The sequence below is a fragment of the Podarcis raffonei genome, chromosome 2 (assembly GCF_027172205.1).
Source record: "Podarcis raffonei isolate rPodRaf1 chromosome 2, rPodRaf1.pri, whole genome shotgun sequence".
NCBI classification, from domain to species: Eukaryota; Metazoa; Chordata; class Lepidosauria; order Squamata; family Lacertidae; genus Podarcis; species Podarcis raffonei.
The window spans coordinates 122,014,409-122,032,548 of record NC_070603.1 but is presented as its reverse complement, the minus strand read 5'-3'; the positions used below and the strand labels follow the sequence as shown (position 1 = coordinate 122,032,548).

Sequence of the window (18,140 nt, the reverse complement as noted above, 5' to 3'; positions counted from 1 at the left end):
GAATAACAGGTTCTGAACTGCCCAAAAAAGATGTAAAATTATTTTTGTATGCCACAACTGCTGCACGGATTTTATTAGCCAAAAAATGGAAAACACAAGAACTACCAACGGTAGAAGAATGGCAGATGAAGATGATGGAATTTATGGAGCTGGCTGATCTCACCGGGAGAATCCGCGACCAGAAAGAAGAGGAACATCAAGAAGACTGGAAGAAATTTAAAGACTACTTGAATAAATATTGTAATATTAAAGATATGTAATTACTTGAAAGAAACAATTAGGCCTAGGATTAAAATGGAATTAAATTTATAAATAAGAAAATGTACGATAAGGAAAGCTATGTAATATGATTAGGACTGTGATATGATCTTCTGAAACACTGATATTGGAAACTGCTACATATAATTACTAAGAAATTCGGATGGAAGAGATTCGAGGAAGTCAAATACTATTTTTATGAAATTGGATGGTACTTAATTTTAATTAATTAAGTGGTAATATGTTGTATGTATCTTTTTTCTTTTCTATTTCTTTTCTTTTTTGTTTGTCTTTATTAATGTTAATCTTTTCTTTCTTTACTATGTTTATTTACTGAAAATAATAAATATTATTTGGAAAAAAACAAAACAAAAGGGACCCATGCAGCCTCACCACAGGTGCCCTGGGGTGCCAACCTGAATAAAATTTTGCAGGGTCCAGGTAAGCCCCACCCTGCATAATGGATCACAAGAATGCACTTCATTTGATCACTCACTTTTGCCTCTCCAGGTCTTCTCTTCAAGCTGTTCTTAAAGAATGCAGATGAGGAACTCTTGGCCCTCAAGGAAAAAAAGGTTTGTTGACAGGTTGTCATCAAATGGTCTTGTGAAAGATTGACACACTTCTCCCCGCCCCCTTGCATGGATGCCTCCAATATAGGAGTTGGGGCAATTCTTTCCCAGAATGGGGAGGAGGGACATCTGCACCCCGTCCTATACTTAAGTAGGAAACTCTTGGAGAGGGAACACCTTTCAGTTACTGTTTAGTCATTGTATGGGCTTGTTGTTGTTGTTTAGTCGTGTCGTGACCCCATGGACCAGAACACGCCAGGCACTCCTGTCTTCCACTGCCTCCCGCAGTTTGGTCAGGCTCATGTTTGTAGCTTCGAGAACACTGTCCAACCATCTCGTCCTCTGTCGTCCCCTTCTCCTTGTGCCCTCCATCTTTCCCAACATCAGGGTCTTTTCCAGGAATTCTTCTCTTCTCATGAGGTGGCCAAAGTATTGGAGCCTCAGCTTCACGATTTGTCCTTCTAATGAGCACTCGGGGCTGATTTCCTTAAGAATGGATCGGTTTGATCTTCTTGCACTCCATGGGACTCCAGCACCATAATTCAAAAGCATCAATTCTTCGGCGATCAGCCTTCTTGATGGTCCAGCTCTCACTTCCATACATCACTACTGGGAAAACCATTGTTTTAACTATACGGACCTTTGTATGGGCTATTGGTAAGTTAAAGCCATATTGTGGGGAAGAACATTTACCCTTTGTACTGACCACTCCCCTCTGAAATGGTTAAACCAAATGAAAGGTACCAATAGCAAACTAATAAGGTGGAGTCTGCAACTGCAAGACTACAATTTTGATGTCTCCCACATCAGAGGGAAGGATAATGTGATTGCAGATGCCCTGTCACAATGAAACATTTAGATAAGTACAGGGGCAATCATGCTATATATATATTTGATGAGATGTAATTGTTTGAAATGCAATTAGTTAAAATGCAAATTTAAAAGTGGTTAAAATGTATTTAGATCCTGTGTTTTTAAAGTGCAATGCTTATCTAAAGATGTAAAATATAGTCAAGTGTTATGCTATATAGTTATGTTTAGAACTTTATAGTGTTTATAGCTTAATCGTATTATGAAGTATATAAGGTTCTGTGTGTATGATACACGTATATTTGCGTATTGAAACAGGAACCCCAGAATACCTTTTTACAATTCCTGCCCATCGCTGCATCGAGGCTGGCATATGCAACCTTGCCTACGCAATGATTTTCAGGTGTGGGACATGTGGTGGAAGTTTGTTTATTGAGCAGGTTGAGTCACTGCTAGCAAACAGTTAACTAGCAAGAGCTCCTGGTTGGCTAGAGTTCCAAGGGAGACAGTTGGAGTGGAGTGAGAGACTGGGTGAGAGATTCATATCTGGTCTGTGAGGGGTTCGTTCTGACAGGAGGGAGAGCTGAGGACTTTCAGTATATATGCTCTCAGGGTCTGAATCACAGAACACTGTTAAAATAGAAAAGACGCAGTCCCACACAGTGTTTAAAGGGAAAAGGGTCCTCAGAGGGAATACTCTGACAGGAAAGGGCAGTAGTGATTCCGAGACCAAGGAGGATTTGCGGGTCTGTAAGGCGCTGTGGGTTAAACCACAGAGCCTAGGACTTGCTGATCAGAAGGTCGGCGGTTCGAATCCCCGCGATGGGGTGAGCTCCCGTTGCTCAGTCCCTGCTCCTGCCAACCTAGCAGTTCGAAAGCCCGCCAAAGTGCAAGTAGATAAATAGGTACCGCTCTGGCGGGAAGGTAAACGGCGTTTCTGTGCGCTGCTCTGGTTCACCAGAAGCAGCTTTGTCATGCTGGCCACATGACCCGGAAGCTGTTCGCCGGCTCCCTTGGCCAATAAACTGAGATGAGTGCTGCAACCCCAGAGTCGACCACGACTGGACCTAATGGTCAGGGGTCCCTTTACCCTTTACCTTTATGCATTCTTAGGTATATGCTTTAATACCATATGCCAAATGGTGACGGGGCTCAGTCGCAATACATGTGCCCACGTATCCAAAACCGGTAGCAATTGGATCATGGCAAGTTGCAAAATGCACCTAGTCTTTAGAACATTTCAAATGCTGCTCTTGCCCCTAGACAAATGAAGCACTATACCTGGGACTCATGTACAACAGGTTTTTTAAAAAACCTGTTAAATGTGTTATAACACTGTGACACCAGATGACGCTGTGGAGTTCCATCTTTCGCCAACGTGATTTCCCATTATGAACATTTTACAACACGTTTTCCTGAAACTTTTTTGATGTGTCTGGATGCAACGTAGATCTCAGGATTGCTGTGCTGGAGAAATTTAAAAGGGGTTCCTTGAATTAAGGTCTCCCACCCAGAAAATAAAAAGAAAAGAGCGCAGGCTCCAAGTGAAAAGACAGGCCTTTATTGAACTACAAATGCAAGGGACAGCCTCAAAAATGAGGATGTGAAGAAACACATTGAAAGCTATGTTCAATATACACTTCTAGATTACATATGTGATTTCATTTGACCATCAAAGGATTGCAGCAATCTGAGTAGTCACCAACCCACTGTTACAGCAACCCACTGTCACCATCCTGAACCAATCAAATATCATATAGCTCTTCCGATCAGCCCTCATCATAATATCATGTCTTTGTTTGTTGAGACACTGATTTTCCTATTCATTAAATGTCTCCCAATATCTTCTTTCATCTACCTAAATAACAATTCAAGATGAATCACAATCATCATGCCTAGCCATGGGCCTTTTCAATGTGGCTGGGCAATGACTCAAAAGAAAATGGAATCATCGAAATGATAGTTTTATAAAATTATTATTTTCATCATTTGTACAGCTCTCAGGGGAAAAGCTCCATTAAACTCCATGGGATCTACATCTGAGTAACATACAAGGTGGGAATAGCAGTAACTTCTTTCAAGGTACCCCCATCCTGCAATGTGTGTTTGTAATGCATTAAAAAGAAAAGTCTGTGTGGCCCATGCTCATCAAGAAATAAAACTTGAGCCTCAAAAGAGTCTCTTGAGCTCTCTTACTGTATGCAAAGTTGTTTTATTTCTAAAACTTACCAGCAGTTTTCCATGTACAGACATTCTGGGAACCCACCTGTAATTTCCTGGATCCACCCTGTATCCCTTTGTTAAAAATGGTGTTATCAGTGAGAAAATTAACCCCCACCTTAATCCCTGGTACTTTCTAAAATTTACTGTTATGGGTGGTGGGGGAGAACACTGGACCTTATGCCAGATAGTGTATGCCCCATTCTCAAGAGACAGTGTTCTCACATTTCTTTCCAGTGTGAATTATCTGGTGCTTTCTATAACTCGCACTGTAAGTAAAACATTTCCCACACGCGGTGCATTTATATGGCTTCTCCCCCATGTGGGCTCTCTGGTGGACAACCAAGGTAGACTTGTCAGGAAAACATTTCCCACACTCAGGGCACTTATGATTTCTCTCCTCTGTATGGATTATCCGATGTTTCACAAGGTGTGAGTCGCGTTGAAAACATTTTCCACACTCGGTGCACTTGTAAGGTTTCTCTCCTGTGTGAACTCTCTGGTGGATCACCAATGTAGAGTTGGCAACAAAACACTTCCCACAGTCCATGCACTCGTAAGGTTTCTCTCCAGTGTGGAATTTCTGGTGTTGCCTGAGGGAAGATTGGTTGGCAAACCATTTCCCACACGCTGTGCATTTATAGGGTTTCTCTCCAGTGTGGATTTTATTGTGTAACAAAGCGGCTGAGTGGAAAGCATAACTTTTCCCACATTCCATGCATTTGTATGGTTTCTCTCTTGTGTGGACTCTCTGGTGGTTCATCAAATCACCTTTTTCAGCAAAGCCCTTTCCACAGTCCATACATTTGTAAGGTTTTTCTCCCATGTGGACTCTCCGGTGGTGAGACACGAGGTTAGTGTTTTGAGAAAAACATTTGCCACACTCTGTGCATTCATAAGGTTTCTCCCCAGTGTGGACTTTCTGGTGGCGCCTGAGAGGATATTGTTCGGCAAACCATTTTCCACACACGGTACACTCATAAGGTTTCTCTCCAGTGTGGGATCTCTGATGCCTCACAAGGTGAACTTTACGAGAAAAACATTTGCCACACTCTATGCACTTGTAAGGTTTCTCTCCAGTGTGGTCTTTCTGGTGGAGCCTGAAAGTAGATGGTTTAGCAAACCATTTCCCACACTCGATGCACTCGTAAGGTTTCTCTCCAGTGTGGGATCTCTGGTGGATCACAAGGAGAGCTTTTAAAGAAAAACGTTTGCCACACTCCTCACATCCGTAAGGTTTCTCCCCAGTGTGGGATCTCTGGTGGATCACAAGGTAAGCTTTTTGAGAAAAACATTTGCCACACTCACCACACCCATAAGGTTTCTCTCCATTGTGGGATCTCTGGTGGATCACAAGGTTATATTTTTGGGGAAAGTATTTGCCACACTCCCTGCATTCATAAGGTTTCTCCTCCGTGTGGACTCTCTGGTGGATCATAAGGTTTTCTGAGCAGGTAAACGTCTTCTTGCACTCAGGGCATTCGTATTCCTTCTCTCCCTTGTGGATCCTCTTGTGTCTCACTAGTTGACACCGTAGAGCAAACTGTTTCTCACATTGCAGGCATTTGTGCGGCTTGTGTCCATGATGGACTCTCTGGTGTTTGACAAGATCAAGTTTCCCAGTGAAACACTTCCCAGAAGAACTACAAATGTTATTTTCCCCGATGCCATTTCCTGGGACAAATGGTAAACAGGAAAATGAGAACGTGAACTTTGGAAACAATGAATATTTGTGTCGTTCATCTATGGAACTCAATGCTGCACAAAGATAAGAAAGGGTGTGTGTATGCAAGGGGCTGGAATCACCTGACTTGCCCAACCCCCAGTTCTCTGAACCTTTAAGAGGGGGCCTTTAAGAGCTACAGCCAAAAGAACTGTGAAGTATAAAAATCTTATTTTAAGGAGGAGCGGAGCTCCCATGCACTAATGTATTGGCTATTTTCCAGCCAGAATTCAGTTCCAGCACCTTTCAGATGGGTGCCGTTGCCATTCTAAGAGAACAAGGGAGGTGTTCATGGTGAGCTCTCGAAAAACTGCACTTACCCAACCTTTTGGCCAGTTTCTTGCTGACTTAAAATCTGATATATATGTTAAATGAACGGTTAATCATTAGATATTTAGCGTTACGCAGGGAGATACCATATTTTTCTGTGCATTAGACAACCCCTATTTTTAGGGACCACAAATAAAGTAAGTGGGGGGGGGGAGAGATTGCCCAGAGTTGTTAAGCTATTTTGGGTGAGGAGGATTCCCGACAATCGCTCATCCGCCTGACCGCCACTGCCAATTGCACGCCTCTCCAAAGCCACCAATCCCAAGCAAGCTCACAGCCAGCAGCCACTAATCGCCCACCAAATTGCTGCACCAGCCAATCGCCAGGAGGCCTTGCTGCAGCCACCAATCACATGCCTAATTGCTGCTGACAATCTCCTGCTTGCGACTGCCACCAATCATGTGTCCCCCCTCTTGAATATCTGTGTATAAGAAAACCCCCCTTAAAAAGCACCGTCTTTTTCACAGAAAAACATGGTAACTAAATTTTAATTGTATCACGACTACGTCAGTGCAGTACTTAATTTTTTTTAAAAAAAATGTATGTTGCCTTAAGGACAAAATGAATTTGAGGAAAATACGATATATATCTTTGACTAGATCCAGGTGCTCTTGGACGAAACTGGTTTTCCTGCTTTTGTCACCCTGTATGATGACCTGTGTCAGGGGAGAGACAGGCACAGTGTGTCCTTGTTAATTCACTCCATTATGATGATCCTTGTGGTTGCTCCCATGGTAGATAGATATGGGAAGCAACGACTCATTCCATCCACTCAACTGAAAGACCCAAAATGTTTTATTGCCTTGGGCTGTTTTTATACCAGTTCGTCTAAGAACTGAGTATGCTTTTTCCTTTTCCTTTTGCCTGTTGTGCCATTTTTATTATATATATATGTATATATTACCTAGGCAGCTCATGTTCTCCTCGTTTTCCTCCATGACACTCCCATGCAAGGCTCAGTTTTGCAGCAGCAATCCCTCCTCATCTCTGAAAAAGCCAATCAACATCTTGCAAGGTCACTGGACGCTGAGAAAGAAGGAAACAGAAAGAGAGAACTTGCTGAATCCCCATATTCCCCCAAATAAACAGCTCAAAGCCAGTAATCAGGAAGAAGGTGGAGCTTGGAGTACATTATCTTCAGATTTAAGGCCTGGAAGGGGGGGACAGATTACCAGTGTGGGGTAGAATGGTGTCAGGGTAGTTTTAAGAGTGCTGTTAACGGAAAAATCCGAGGGCTCCCTTGGACAAAAACAAAGACACCAACCAGGATAACATGGAGCAAAACAGCAGCCTGTAGGCTTGGCCTTTATTGATCTGTTGCAACAGGGTGTTCCCCTCACTTGCAGGAGAGAGGAAGGACCCAGTAAAATGGTGTGCAAGGCCTTATAAAGACTTTTGAAATTGCCACCCTGTAGATCAAGACCACCCCCAGAAACATCATGCATACATCACAGAAGGGGTGTAACCCAAGACCACCCTTCAGATACATCACACCTACATCACAGAAAGGAGGGGTTGAGGGAGGAGTTGTGGTGGTAACCTGAGCGTCCTGTCACCTGGCTGGTTCCCCCTTTCCCCCTCCACATGAGTACTTTCCAGGTGACAGAGGGGAGTTTGCAGTTTCCTGCCCCCAGAGGGAAGAGCTGATTATTGTCCTTTGTTCCAGTCTGTGCTGAATCCACTCCCACATGGAAGTTCTTTGTGATCTTGATGGTCTTCTGTCTAGGACCATCAGGGTTGGCATAGCAACTGGGCAGGGCTTCTGTGTATGCTCAAGTGATTATGGCTGGCCTGTATCAAACCTTCCCCTTTTTGTAGTCCTTCCCTCATGGAGTAAAATAAAAGTGGAACAGTGCAAATCCGATGTATGGTTGATTTTCTATGAATTTATAACAGAAGCGTAGCGTATGTAGTGTGTGAGTGTGTGAGAAGTTTGTACAAACTGAATGATTGGGGGGGCGGGTTCCTGCGACAGTGCTAGACTAAATCCACTCTCTCTCAGCCTAATGTACCTCACAGGAACATTGTGAGGAAGAAATGGGGAGAGGGAGAAGCATGTATCACACCTTGAGTTCCTTGGAGGGAAAAATTGGGTCATAAATGTAATAAAGTACATAAATAATAATAATAATTAGTTGTTGTTATTCTTATTGTTATACCCCACCCATCTGGCTGGATTTCCCCAGCCACTCTGAGTAGCTTACAATATATAAACAATGTTATAAACAATATAACAAAAACAGCAAGCATTACAAACCTCCCATACAGGGCTGCCTTCAGATGTCTTCTAAAAGCTACGTACAGCCAATCAGAAGCCGCGCTTTGCTTTCCGAATGTTTTGGAAGTCAAATGGACTTCCGGAATGGATTCCGTTCGACTTCCAAGGTACAACCGTAGTTGCCTTGAGTTATTTCAATTGCTTTTGTTTGATTTGCTCATTGCAAACAGCTGAAAGTCTGTAAACCTTGATAATAAACCTGATTTGCAATGGGGATTGAATAATTTCGATTGCAAGTGTATATAAAATTATTTGGAGAGGCCAAAGGATCTTTCTTAAAAATATGGGCAACGCACAGTTCTGCAAAATCACACAATCAATAAAGAGAAAAGTGGGGCCCTTTGCACCCTGCAAAATATTTTTCTGTATAGAATTATTACTGTAATTCATGTCATTGTCATACTGATTTATATATTTTAAAAAGAAAAAAAAATCTCAGAGCGGTTTGCAACACATTAAGTTCAGAATAAAACGTTACTGGGTAAAGTAATACTGTATATAAAATACACATTCAAAGCAACGTATATTACCTTAGAAATTTTCAAAAGAAAACATTGCAAAGGCGGTCAAATACAGACTGCACATTTGACGCAGCAAAGTTAAACAAAACCATTACCTTAAACATTTCAAAAAGTTTGCTAGATCAGAAAATGCAAAACGCCTTGCAGCTCGCCACCGTTCACTTCCTGCCTCTTCCATCTTAGCGAGAGGCGAATCTCCCTCTTGTCGAGCCCCACCTCCCTACATAATTGATAATTAATTTGTAAAGACCCTATCCTTTCTCTCGGTCGCCTTCCAGGAGGACAAAGCCGGGCTGCAAGGCCCCTTCCCCTTCTTAGCGGCTGCAAAATCATGCGAGGGAGAAGCGAAAGCAAAAACTCAGATCACTCGAGAAGGGGCTCCTCGTCTTCATGATCCAAGGTCAACGCGCCCCCCACCCCCAGAAATAAAGGGGTCCCTTCTGATCTCACCCTTACCAGCTTTTGCAAAGTGGACACCAGAGGCTTTCGCGCGCCGAGCACGCTGCAAATCTTGCAAATCCTTCCTGCAACAGAGGCAGCCGACCACCCGCATTGCAGCTGCAAGGGAGCCTGGGAGATAAAGAGCTGCTGGGAATTGTAGTCTCTTGGTGCCTTAAAAAAAAAAAAAAGACAAAGAGGTTTCTGGGAAGTGTAGCCTGTTCCGTTCTTGCCAGATCTGCTGCGTGCAAAACCCCCCTAAGCGCACTCTGCAAAAGCGCACTCTGTAAGTGGCGAGATCAGAAGGGGCGGCCACGTAAGGGTTAAGGAGAGCGAGAGAGCCCGGTTGCCTAGAGCGGCCTGGGAAAGGCCCCTCTCTCCGTCCTTCCGCCTCGCCTCCTCTTTCTGCTTGTCTTGGGAGGCCTCTGGGGCGGTGAGTCCTTTGGGCGAAGGGGAGGCTGTGGGGCGAGGCGGGGTGCAGAGTAAGCAGTTGGGGGGCTGAGAGATGAATGGGAGGATCCCCTGGGTGGGTGGGGGGAAGGGAAGCCATGGTTCCCAAGGCCTCTGAGGTCCCAGCACACCCCACCCACCCATAACCCCCGGGGGGGGGGGTTGTTTGGGGGGCTCGGAAGTGGGCGCCCCTTGAGAACGGGGGGATTCCAAGTGGGGAAAGAGGGTGGGCCTCCATCTGTGGCAGACACTTCCCTTGCGACCCCTGCATTGCGCGGGGATGGTCTAGATGACCCTAGGGGTCCCTTCCAGCTCCATGGGGCCGTGAGGGCTTTGGCCACCACAATAAAACACTTGAGGGGGCTTGTGTCACGTGATCAGATATGTGGGGCGGGGCTTGAGAGAAGGGGCTCCCTCTTGGACGAGGAAATCTCTGGAGGGGGTGCCTTGGCTTCTCCCTCTTGCCCAGGAGTCTCCTTGAAGTCACATCCATAAACGGGGGTAAGGGGGGGGTCTCAATTCCCTTTCTCCTCTTTCCTACTTAGAAACTGCTTCTCCCTCTGGGACTCCCAAGGTAGGAATCTTCATGACACAAATTAGACTATTGGTCCACCAGTGTTGGTCCACCATTGGTCAGTGTTGCTGACTCTGACTGCCAACAATGTTTTTGGGGGGTTTCGCAGGCAGGGAGTTCCTCTCAGCCCTACCTGGCTGGGGATTGATGCTGGGAGTTTTAGGCATGCAAAGAAGTTTCCCACCTTAATCTGGTTGGTCACCCTGAGGTCAGGAGGCTGGACTAGGTGGGTCCTTGGCCTGATCCAGGAGGACTCTGGTGATGTTCTTCAGAGTTGCATCCCCTTCCCCTAAACGGGTAGGGGGAGAAGGAGGGAGGGAGACTGCATTGCCAGAGTTCCAAGATGGCAGAGAGAAAAGGTAGTCCGGAAAGGAAAGGAAAGGAGTGTTTTTTAATGGTGGAGTGAAGAAGATCCTCTTCCAGGCATGACTGCTGGGGTTCAGGAGGAAGTCACCCTTATTTTCCTGTAGGAGGAGTTGCTGGGGTGCCACTTAGGGAGGGAAATCTCTGCAGGGGTCTGGGGCTGCCTTTCCAAGGGACTGTGGGTGAAGAAGGAGAAATGGATGGGTGGAGGCTGGAAGGGAAAGCAGCCCCCCAAGTAAGCAGAAAAGTCAAGAGAGCCCTGGCTGGAGGAAGGGAGTGGAGCAGTCTTCTCCAAAGTCTCTCACCTGGTGCATTTTTGGGGTGTCCGAAGAGGAGGAATATGCAGAACAGCCCTGTGCACATTTACTCACAAGCAAGCCCTGGCGGGGAGAGCACAGATTGAATTGGTATCACCAAAGAAACTTGAAAAATGGGGCTCTTGTTGGGACGGGGGTTCCCCATTTGGAGAGTCTGTGTGGTGTAGTGGTTAAGAGCGGTAATCTCGTAATCTGGTGAACCAGGTTCGATTCCCTGCTCCTCCACATGCAGCTGCTGGGTGACCTTGGGCTAGTCACACTTCTCTGAAGTCTCTCAGCCTCACTCACCTCACAGAGTGTTTGTTGTGGGGGAGGAAGGGAAAGGAGAATGTTAGCCGCTTTGAGACTCCTTTGGGTAGTGATAAAGCAGGATATCAAGTCCAAACTCTTCCTCCTCCTCTTCTTCTCCTTCTCCTCCAGAGGCTGCAGAATGTTTTGGGCAGGAGAATCCCTGCAGGGCCTCTGAGGCTGCCTTTGCTTCTTCCTCCTTCCCAGGAACCTGCAGCGTCTGAACTCTTCAGGAAGGATGAAAGCAGCTGAACCTGCCAACCTAGCAAGGATGGAAGGAGGAAGATGGGCAGATGACCTGGTCGGACTGTCTCCTGCATCCCTCCCCAAAACCTCTGGGCATTTTCTCCCAGGGGCCTCAGAGACATCTGGTGAGTTCCAGGGGAATGGAGATGGGGACATAGATGGGTCAGTAGATGGTGAAGAGGAAAACCTTTCCCCAGGCTTTTGAATTTTAGGTGCTATTTCCACTGCAGGGGATTGCACAAGAGGGTCTCTTCCAAATTTATATAGAATTGCTCATATACTACCCTTCATCTAAGCTTCACTGCACAGCTTGCAATATAAAAACAGAAAACCTGGCTTGGCAGTAGTACCTGTCTCAGGGCCTTAGTAGACTACAAGCTTAACATGGTCAAGGGTCAGGAAACCAAGCCTTATGAGGAATGGCTGAGGAAGCTGGATATGCTTAGTTTGGATAAAAGGAGACTGAGAAGAGATATGCCATCTTCAGAGATCTATCTTCACATAGCCATGTGAAGATGGAGCAAGCTTGTTGTCATCATCTCTGGAGAGTAGGACCTGAAGCAATGGATTCAGATTACAAGAAATGTGAATCCAATTAAACGTCGGAAAGAATTTTCTGATGGTAAAAGTTGTTTGACAGTAGACATCCTCTGAAAGTGGTGGACTCTCCTTCCTTGGGGGCTTTTAAGCAGAGGTTGGATGCAAAGTCGTGCTGCACTGCAGAAGATTGGACAAGGTGACCCTTATGGTCTCCTCCAAGTGTACATAGAATTGTTCATATACCACCCTTCATCTAAGCACCACAGAAAATAGAAAAATACAAAACATTGTAAGAACTGAAACAGAACCCCTCCCCCAATTTAAAGAGACGATTTAATTAGGCAAAGGCCTGGGAAAAGAGGAAAGTTTTTATTTGCTGCCTAAATTGTAACACCTGGCATTATAATAATTTGACATTATTATAGCTGCATTCCTGAAAAGAATGGAAAAGAAAAGGGAGAGATATTGAAATAAGAGGTGCTATTTTCACTAGATGTGTGCAGGCCTGTCTCTACCCGGTGGTGCAAATGGCGCGGCTTGCCAGGGCACCATGGTCTCAAGGGCGCCAGCCTGAGTGTCCGGGGAGGAGAGTTGGAGTCCGGCCGGGAGAGTCCACAGTGCTCGGACGGGCTCTTCTGCTGTGGGCTTTGCCGAGCGAGGAAAACTGAGATAGAACGGGGAAGGAGGTGCTTGTGGAAAGAAGTTTTCATTTGCTTCCCATATTGTAACACCTGGCATTACTATATTTTGGCATTATGTTAGGTGTATTCTTAAAAAATTGGAACATGAAAAGGGAGAACATAAGAGAAATAAGAGGTGCTATTTTTGCCAGATGTGTGTTATGTTACTTATTTCTCTTCCTTGGAAGCCTAACAGGATTTTCTTTCCTCCCCAAGCAGCTGATGGAAACAATAGTCAGAATTCACCTGGAATTTCACTGAAGAAATCATTTAAATGTATGGAGTGTGGAAAAATATTTGCTAATTCTAGAAGCCATAGAACACATCAACGGATTCACACAGGAGAAAAACCATTTAAATGTACGGAGTGTGGAAAAACATTTGCTAACTCTAGAAGCCATAGAACACATCAACGGATTCACACAGGAGAAAAACCATTTAAATGTATGGAGTGTGGAAAAACATTTACTAATTCTGGAAGCCGTAGAACACATCAACGGATTCACACAGGAGAAAAACCATTTAAATGTATGGAGTGCGGAAAGAGCTTCAGTCAGAGTGGAAACTTTGCAAAACACCAACTCACTCACACAGGGGAGAAACCTTTTAAATGTTTGGAGTGCGGAAAGTGCTTCATTGATCGTGCATTCTTTAGTTCACATCAAAGAATTCACACAGGGGAGAAGCCATTCAAATGTATGGAGTGTGGAAAATGTTTTAGGTGGAAGTATTACCTTACTACACACCAGCGAACTCACTCGGGGGAGAAGCTATTTGAATGTATGGAGTGTGGAAAGTGTTTCAGGTTGAAGCAATACCTTACTACACACCAGCGAATTCACACAGGGGAGAAACCCTTTAAATGTATGGAGTGTGGAAAGACTTTCAGTGATAGTGGAACCCATGCAAAACACAAACGAACTCACACAGGGGATAAGCTATTTGAATGTATGGAGTGTGGAAAATGTTTCAGGTGGAAGCAACGCCTTACTTTACACCAGCGAACTCACACAGGGGAGAAACCATATGGATGCATGGAGTGTGGAAAATGTTTCAGGTGGAAGCAAGACCTTACTACACACCAGCGAATTCACACAGGGGAGAAGCCATTTAAATGCATGGAGTGTGGGAAGACTTTCGCAGATAGTGGATCTTATGCAAAACATCTACGAATTCACACAGGGGAGAAGCCATTTAAGTGTATGGAGTGTGGAAAGACTTCCTCAGATAGTGTATCCCATACACAACATGTACGAATTCACACAGGAGAAAAACCATTTAAATGTAATGAGTGTGGAAGGTGCTTCAATCAAGGTGGAAACCTTAAAAAACACCTACAAATTCACACAAGGGATAAACCATTTAAATGTATGGAGTGCGGGAAGACTTCCACAGATAAAGGATCCCACATAAAACATCTACGAATTCACAGAGGAGAAAAACCATTTACATGTACGGAGTGCGGAAACTGCTTCAGTCACAGTGGAAACCTTAAAAACCATCTACGAATTCACACAGGGGAGAAATCATTTAAATGTATGGAGTGTGGGAAGATCTTCAGTCAAAGAGGAAGACTTAGAAAACATCAACAAACTCACACAGGATGAAAAAGCACTTAAACGTGTCCAGTGTAGAAAGTGGTTCAGCTAGTAGCCACACCTCTGCCATTGCTTTTTCCGCTGCCACCACCCCGTATCTTACGGGGACACACGGAGTCCAGTCAGTTGTTAACATAAACAAATATTCAAGTTTATTTTTAAATGCAGGAACAAGCTTATGCTTTCAGTTATTTTTTCTCTTGTCAGTTTCTTATTCTTAGTTTCTACCAACTCCAAACTGATTATTCCAACTATCTATCTGACTCCACCTCACAATTCCTCTCACTCTCTCACAATACAACTCTACCAACCCACACCTAATCCTCCCTCTTCCTTCTTCAGCTCCCAAACCTCAACCCAACTGAACTCAACTCTCAACTCCCAAACCTCAACTGACTTTCAAAACCTCCCACTCTAACTTTTACCCCCCCTTGCATTCTCACTGGCCAATCACATCATACCCATTTTAACCCTTTCCTTTTGACCTACCTAGGAGGCAAGCGCCACGGGGGTGTCCCCATGAGAGCACCTATCCTCAAGCAAGGCTGTATTTCAACCAAGCCCCCAAATCTGGCGCTTCTGTGCAGGATCGGGATCCTCTCGACACTTGGTCTGGTTTTTCCTTGGGAGGAATTCCAATCAGGATTCAGGCCTCGTCATGGGACAGAAACTGCCGTGGTCGCGCTGGTCGATGATCTCCAGCGGGCTAGGGACAAAGGTGAGAGCTGTTTCCTAGTTCTGCTGGATCTCTCACGGTCCTTTTATACCTCAGACTCCCATAACCTTTATTTGGCTTTTTTCCAGAAGAGGGAAAATTCTTCGCATGCATCCCAACCCCAAAGAAATGAAACCATTGAAAATTCAGTTTCTCACAGTTTATTATTAAGGAGTGATTTCTTTCCTTATTTATGTGGAAAAACAAGAAATGCATTACAATGCTAGTTTTAAGGAACAACATTCACGTCACAGATCTTTTTTCATTTTCCTTTCTCCTCTTGTAATGAGGCTGCATTTTAATATTTTAATGTTTCAGTATTTTAATGTTGTATTTTAATTCTTGTTTTTAAGTTGTATTCGTTCAACTTGTTTTTATTATTGCTTGTTAGCCGCCCTGAGCCCAGCCTTGGCTGGGGAGGGTGGGGTATAATTATTATTATTATTATTATTATTATTATTGTCTGTTGAATTTATTGCTAGTACAAATGGTCATCAGGACGGGGTGGTGGTGGTGCTAATCTAACCTCCAATCACAGGTAAAGATGACAGGAACTCAGGCAAATGTACTCAGATCAGGCCTCAACGTATCATTTGGTGAATAATGATGCAGCCCAGTAGCTTAGCATCGGAGGCCAAGATAGAAAAGACTTGCACAGTTACCATGTACTTCCCCTTGGTGCTCAGGTAGGTGGGAACAAAGGACACCCAAACACCGCAGAAGACCAGCATGCTGAAGGTGATCAGCTTGGCGTCATTGATGGGCACAGACTAGGAAAGGGCGCTGGCTAGGAAAACCACTGTTTAATCAGATGGCTGCCAGGAAGCCCATGTAACCAAGAGCACAATAAAACATGGCAACAGACCCTTCATTGCACTGCAGGGTGATTAGTCCAGGCAAGGTTTTTTGTCGTCGAAATACACTCCAGACATCTGATCTGCCTGGAGACCAAGAGATGTGATGGTAAACTGTTCTGCCTCCTTTCTTTTAGCAAATGTTTTGTGCCACTGGGGAAGTGGTAATTCTGTATTGATTTGTTTTGGATGTTGTATGTGATGCCAATAAAAGGTTTGATGATGATGATGATATCAGACTCTGGGAATGAGGAAGAAATTGCCTGCCATATGGTGCAGATGACAACTTGGACACTGGAACAGGAAATGACCATGGAGTTGGCCAGACTCATAGCTCTCTGGTGTATAAACTACAGTATCCGGGTTTATTTGAGGGAAGCCGTGACTCTTAGAGAGATTTAGATGTGCTTGCAATGTATTCAGTGGATAGTATATTTTTCTCCTGCTATAGCCTTCTCAAGCAATGGGGGAGCATTGGGTAAGCATCACAGGACAAAGTAATGCAGAATGCACCTTCCCCCTAATGCTATGTCAAGAACATGTTGCAGAATAGACCCTCAATAAAACACCAGTCTGATGGTGTTCATTAAATGAAGGTAGAGGTGGGCACACTTGTTCTTTTTGCTCATCTAGAGCTGTCTTATCGAAGGCAGCTATGTAGGTCTAAAAGTGCAGTGCAAGGCAGACAGCAACATGTGGGAAAACAGCTGCCTCTATACCAAACAAGAATTAAAATATAATTTTAAAGAGTAAAGGGGCTGCCCTTAAGACTGACCCAGAAACTCCAGCGGGTGCAGAATGCTGCAGCGAGACTCCTTACGGGGTCTTCGCTGCGAGATCACATTCATCCGGTGCTATATCAACTGCACTGGCTCCCGGTGGAGTACAGGATCAGGTTTAAGGTGCTGGTTTTAACCTTTAAAGCCCTATACAGCCTAGGACCCTCGTACCTATGGGACCGCCTCTCCTGGTATGCCCCACAGAGAAACTTACGATCTTCAAATAAAAACATCTTGAAGGTCCCAGGCCACAGAGAAGTTAGGCTGGCCTCAACTAGAGCCAGGGCTTTTTCGGCTGTGGCTCCGACCTGGTGGAACACTCTGTCACAAGAGACTAGGGCCCTGCGGGACTTGACATCTTTCCGCAGGGCCTGCAAGACAGAGTTGTTCCGCCAGGCCTTTGGCCAGGGCACAGCCTGACTCCCTCCCTCGGCAATCTTCGCGGAGCTCTGGCCCAATGGTGGCCAGTGGCTTGAATTTAATTAATTTTATAATGAATGATTTTAGAGTGTTGTTTGTGTTGTACTTTTGTATTGTTTTATTGTTGTTAGCCGCCCTGAGCCCGGCTTCGGCTGGGGAGGGCGGGATATAAATAAAATTTATTATTATTATTATTATTAAATGAGAACCACCCCCCACCCACAAACAAGGAACCAGTTCAACATTTCGTAGAACTGAAGAGCCAATGAAATTATTTGCTCTATAATATAATTGTTCAGACTTTAAGATGCCGCAAGACTTTTGGTTACTTTAAGACAGTGGTTCTCAACCTGTGGGTCCCCAGATGTTGTTGGACTACAGCTCCCATCATCCCCGAGCTCTGGCCTTGCTAGCTAGGGGTGATGGGAGTTGTAGTTCAACAACATCTGGGGACCCACAGGTTGAGAAAGGCTGCTTTAAGAGTTCTGTGTTCTTTCTCACTGAATGAAGAAGGCAACTCATGACATACTCTTCAGTGGCCTTTATATCTTAAATTAAATAGAAACATAATCATCTAACCAAGGCTAGATAATTTTGGGCAGCCTTGGTGACTGTTGCCAAGGATTCGAATGCTGGCGAAGGGACAATTGGGGCAGGGGGCAGTTTTTCAGGGGCAGATGAAAAAAGGAATGGAGGGCTAGTGAGGAAGAAGGGTGGGAGGTGCCTTCTTAGGTTTGGCAACCAGTTGAAGCTGCGAGGGCATGTCAGAAGAAAAATAGCATGAAAAAAGCTATGACTACTATGACCAAAATCCTGGGAATAGGAAGTTGTTCAGCGTCATTGTACATGGAAAAAAACAGACAAAAAGTGACATGAACTTTAGCAGCTCAAACCTCAGGTGCTCAAACAATATGGAAGTCATTGCACTGGGGAATGCAAAACACAGACTCTGAATAAACATTTCAGGCCCAGTGCAAGGAGAAGTTACATCACCTTGCCCCACAGTCCATCTTTGGTTAAATCCCTGACTAGAAGAAGAAAAATTATAAGGGGGAGTAGCATTGGCTTGGCAGCATCCTGGAGTCTCTGTGTGGTTTGAGGAGCAGGTGCAGTGCTGGAGGAAAACATGTTTACGAGAACTTGCAGAAGTAGCTCTCTAATCTTGA

General features: G+C 44.7%; 2 protein-coding genes across 5 annotated transcripts; one reads left to right on the top strand and one right to left on the bottom strand.

Moving 5' to 3' along the window:
* Positions 1 to 3,185: 3,185 nt before the first annotated feature.
* Positions 3,186 to 9,333, bottom strand: LOC128409389 (zinc finger protein 260-like). Of its 4 annotated transcripts, none has more exons than XM_053379833.1 (3): positions 9,169 to 9,333; positions 6,818 to 6,939; positions 3,186 to 5,534 (listed from the first exon to the last, which is right to left on the bottom strand). In XM_053379833.1, exons 2-3 carry the CDS (start codon positions 6,849 to 6,851, stop codon positions 4,066 to 4,068), a joined length of 1,503 nt encoding a protein of 500 aa, XP_053235808.1. In that variant the 5' UTR covers positions 6,852 to 6,939; positions 9,169 to 9,333; the 3' UTR covers positions 3,186 to 4,065. The 4 variants fall into 4 exon arrangements, with proteins under 4 accessions (XP_053235808.1, XP_053235809.1, XP_053235807.1 ...); XM_053379834.1 differs by having other exon boundaries at positions 6,818 to 6,900; XM_053379832.1 differs by lacking the exon at positions 9,169 to 9,333 and adding an exon at positions 8,808 to 9,147.
* A 189-nt stretch (positions 9,334 to 9,522) lies between these two features.
* On the top strand, positions 9,523 to 16,370 carry LOC128409387 (zinc finger protein OZF-like). Its single transcript, XM_053379825.1, has 3 exons — positions 9,523 to 9,583; positions 11,350 to 11,513; positions 12,828 to 16,370. The coding sequence occupies exons 2-3, from the start codon at positions 11,381 to 11,383 to the stop codon at positions 14,213 to 14,215; spliced, it is 1,521 nt and encodes a 506-aa protein (XP_053235800.1). The 5' UTR covers positions 9,523 to 9,583; positions 11,350 to 11,380; the 3' UTR covers positions 14,216 to 16,370.
* The last annotated feature ends 1,770 nt before the right edge of the window (positions 16,371 to 18,140 follow it).

Bases quoted from the DNA above. Each gene is read 5' to 3' on its own strand.
- LOC128409389 (XM_053379833.1), bottom strand. From the start codon at position 6,851: ATGGAGGAAAACGAGGAGAACATGAGCTGCCTAG. The intron at 5,535-6,817 runs GTAATATATACA...CATTTGTCCCAG, and splicing joins GGAGAACATGAGCTGCCTAG to GAAATGGCATCGGGGAAAAT.
- LOC128409387 (XM_053379825.1), top strand. From the start codon at position 11,381: ATGAAAGCAGCTGAACCTGCCAACCTAGCAAGGATGGAAGGAGGAAGA. The intron at 11,514-12,827 runs GTGAGTTCCAGG...CTCCCCAAGCAG, and splicing joins AGGGGCCTCAGAGACATCTG to CTGATGGAAACAATAGTCAG.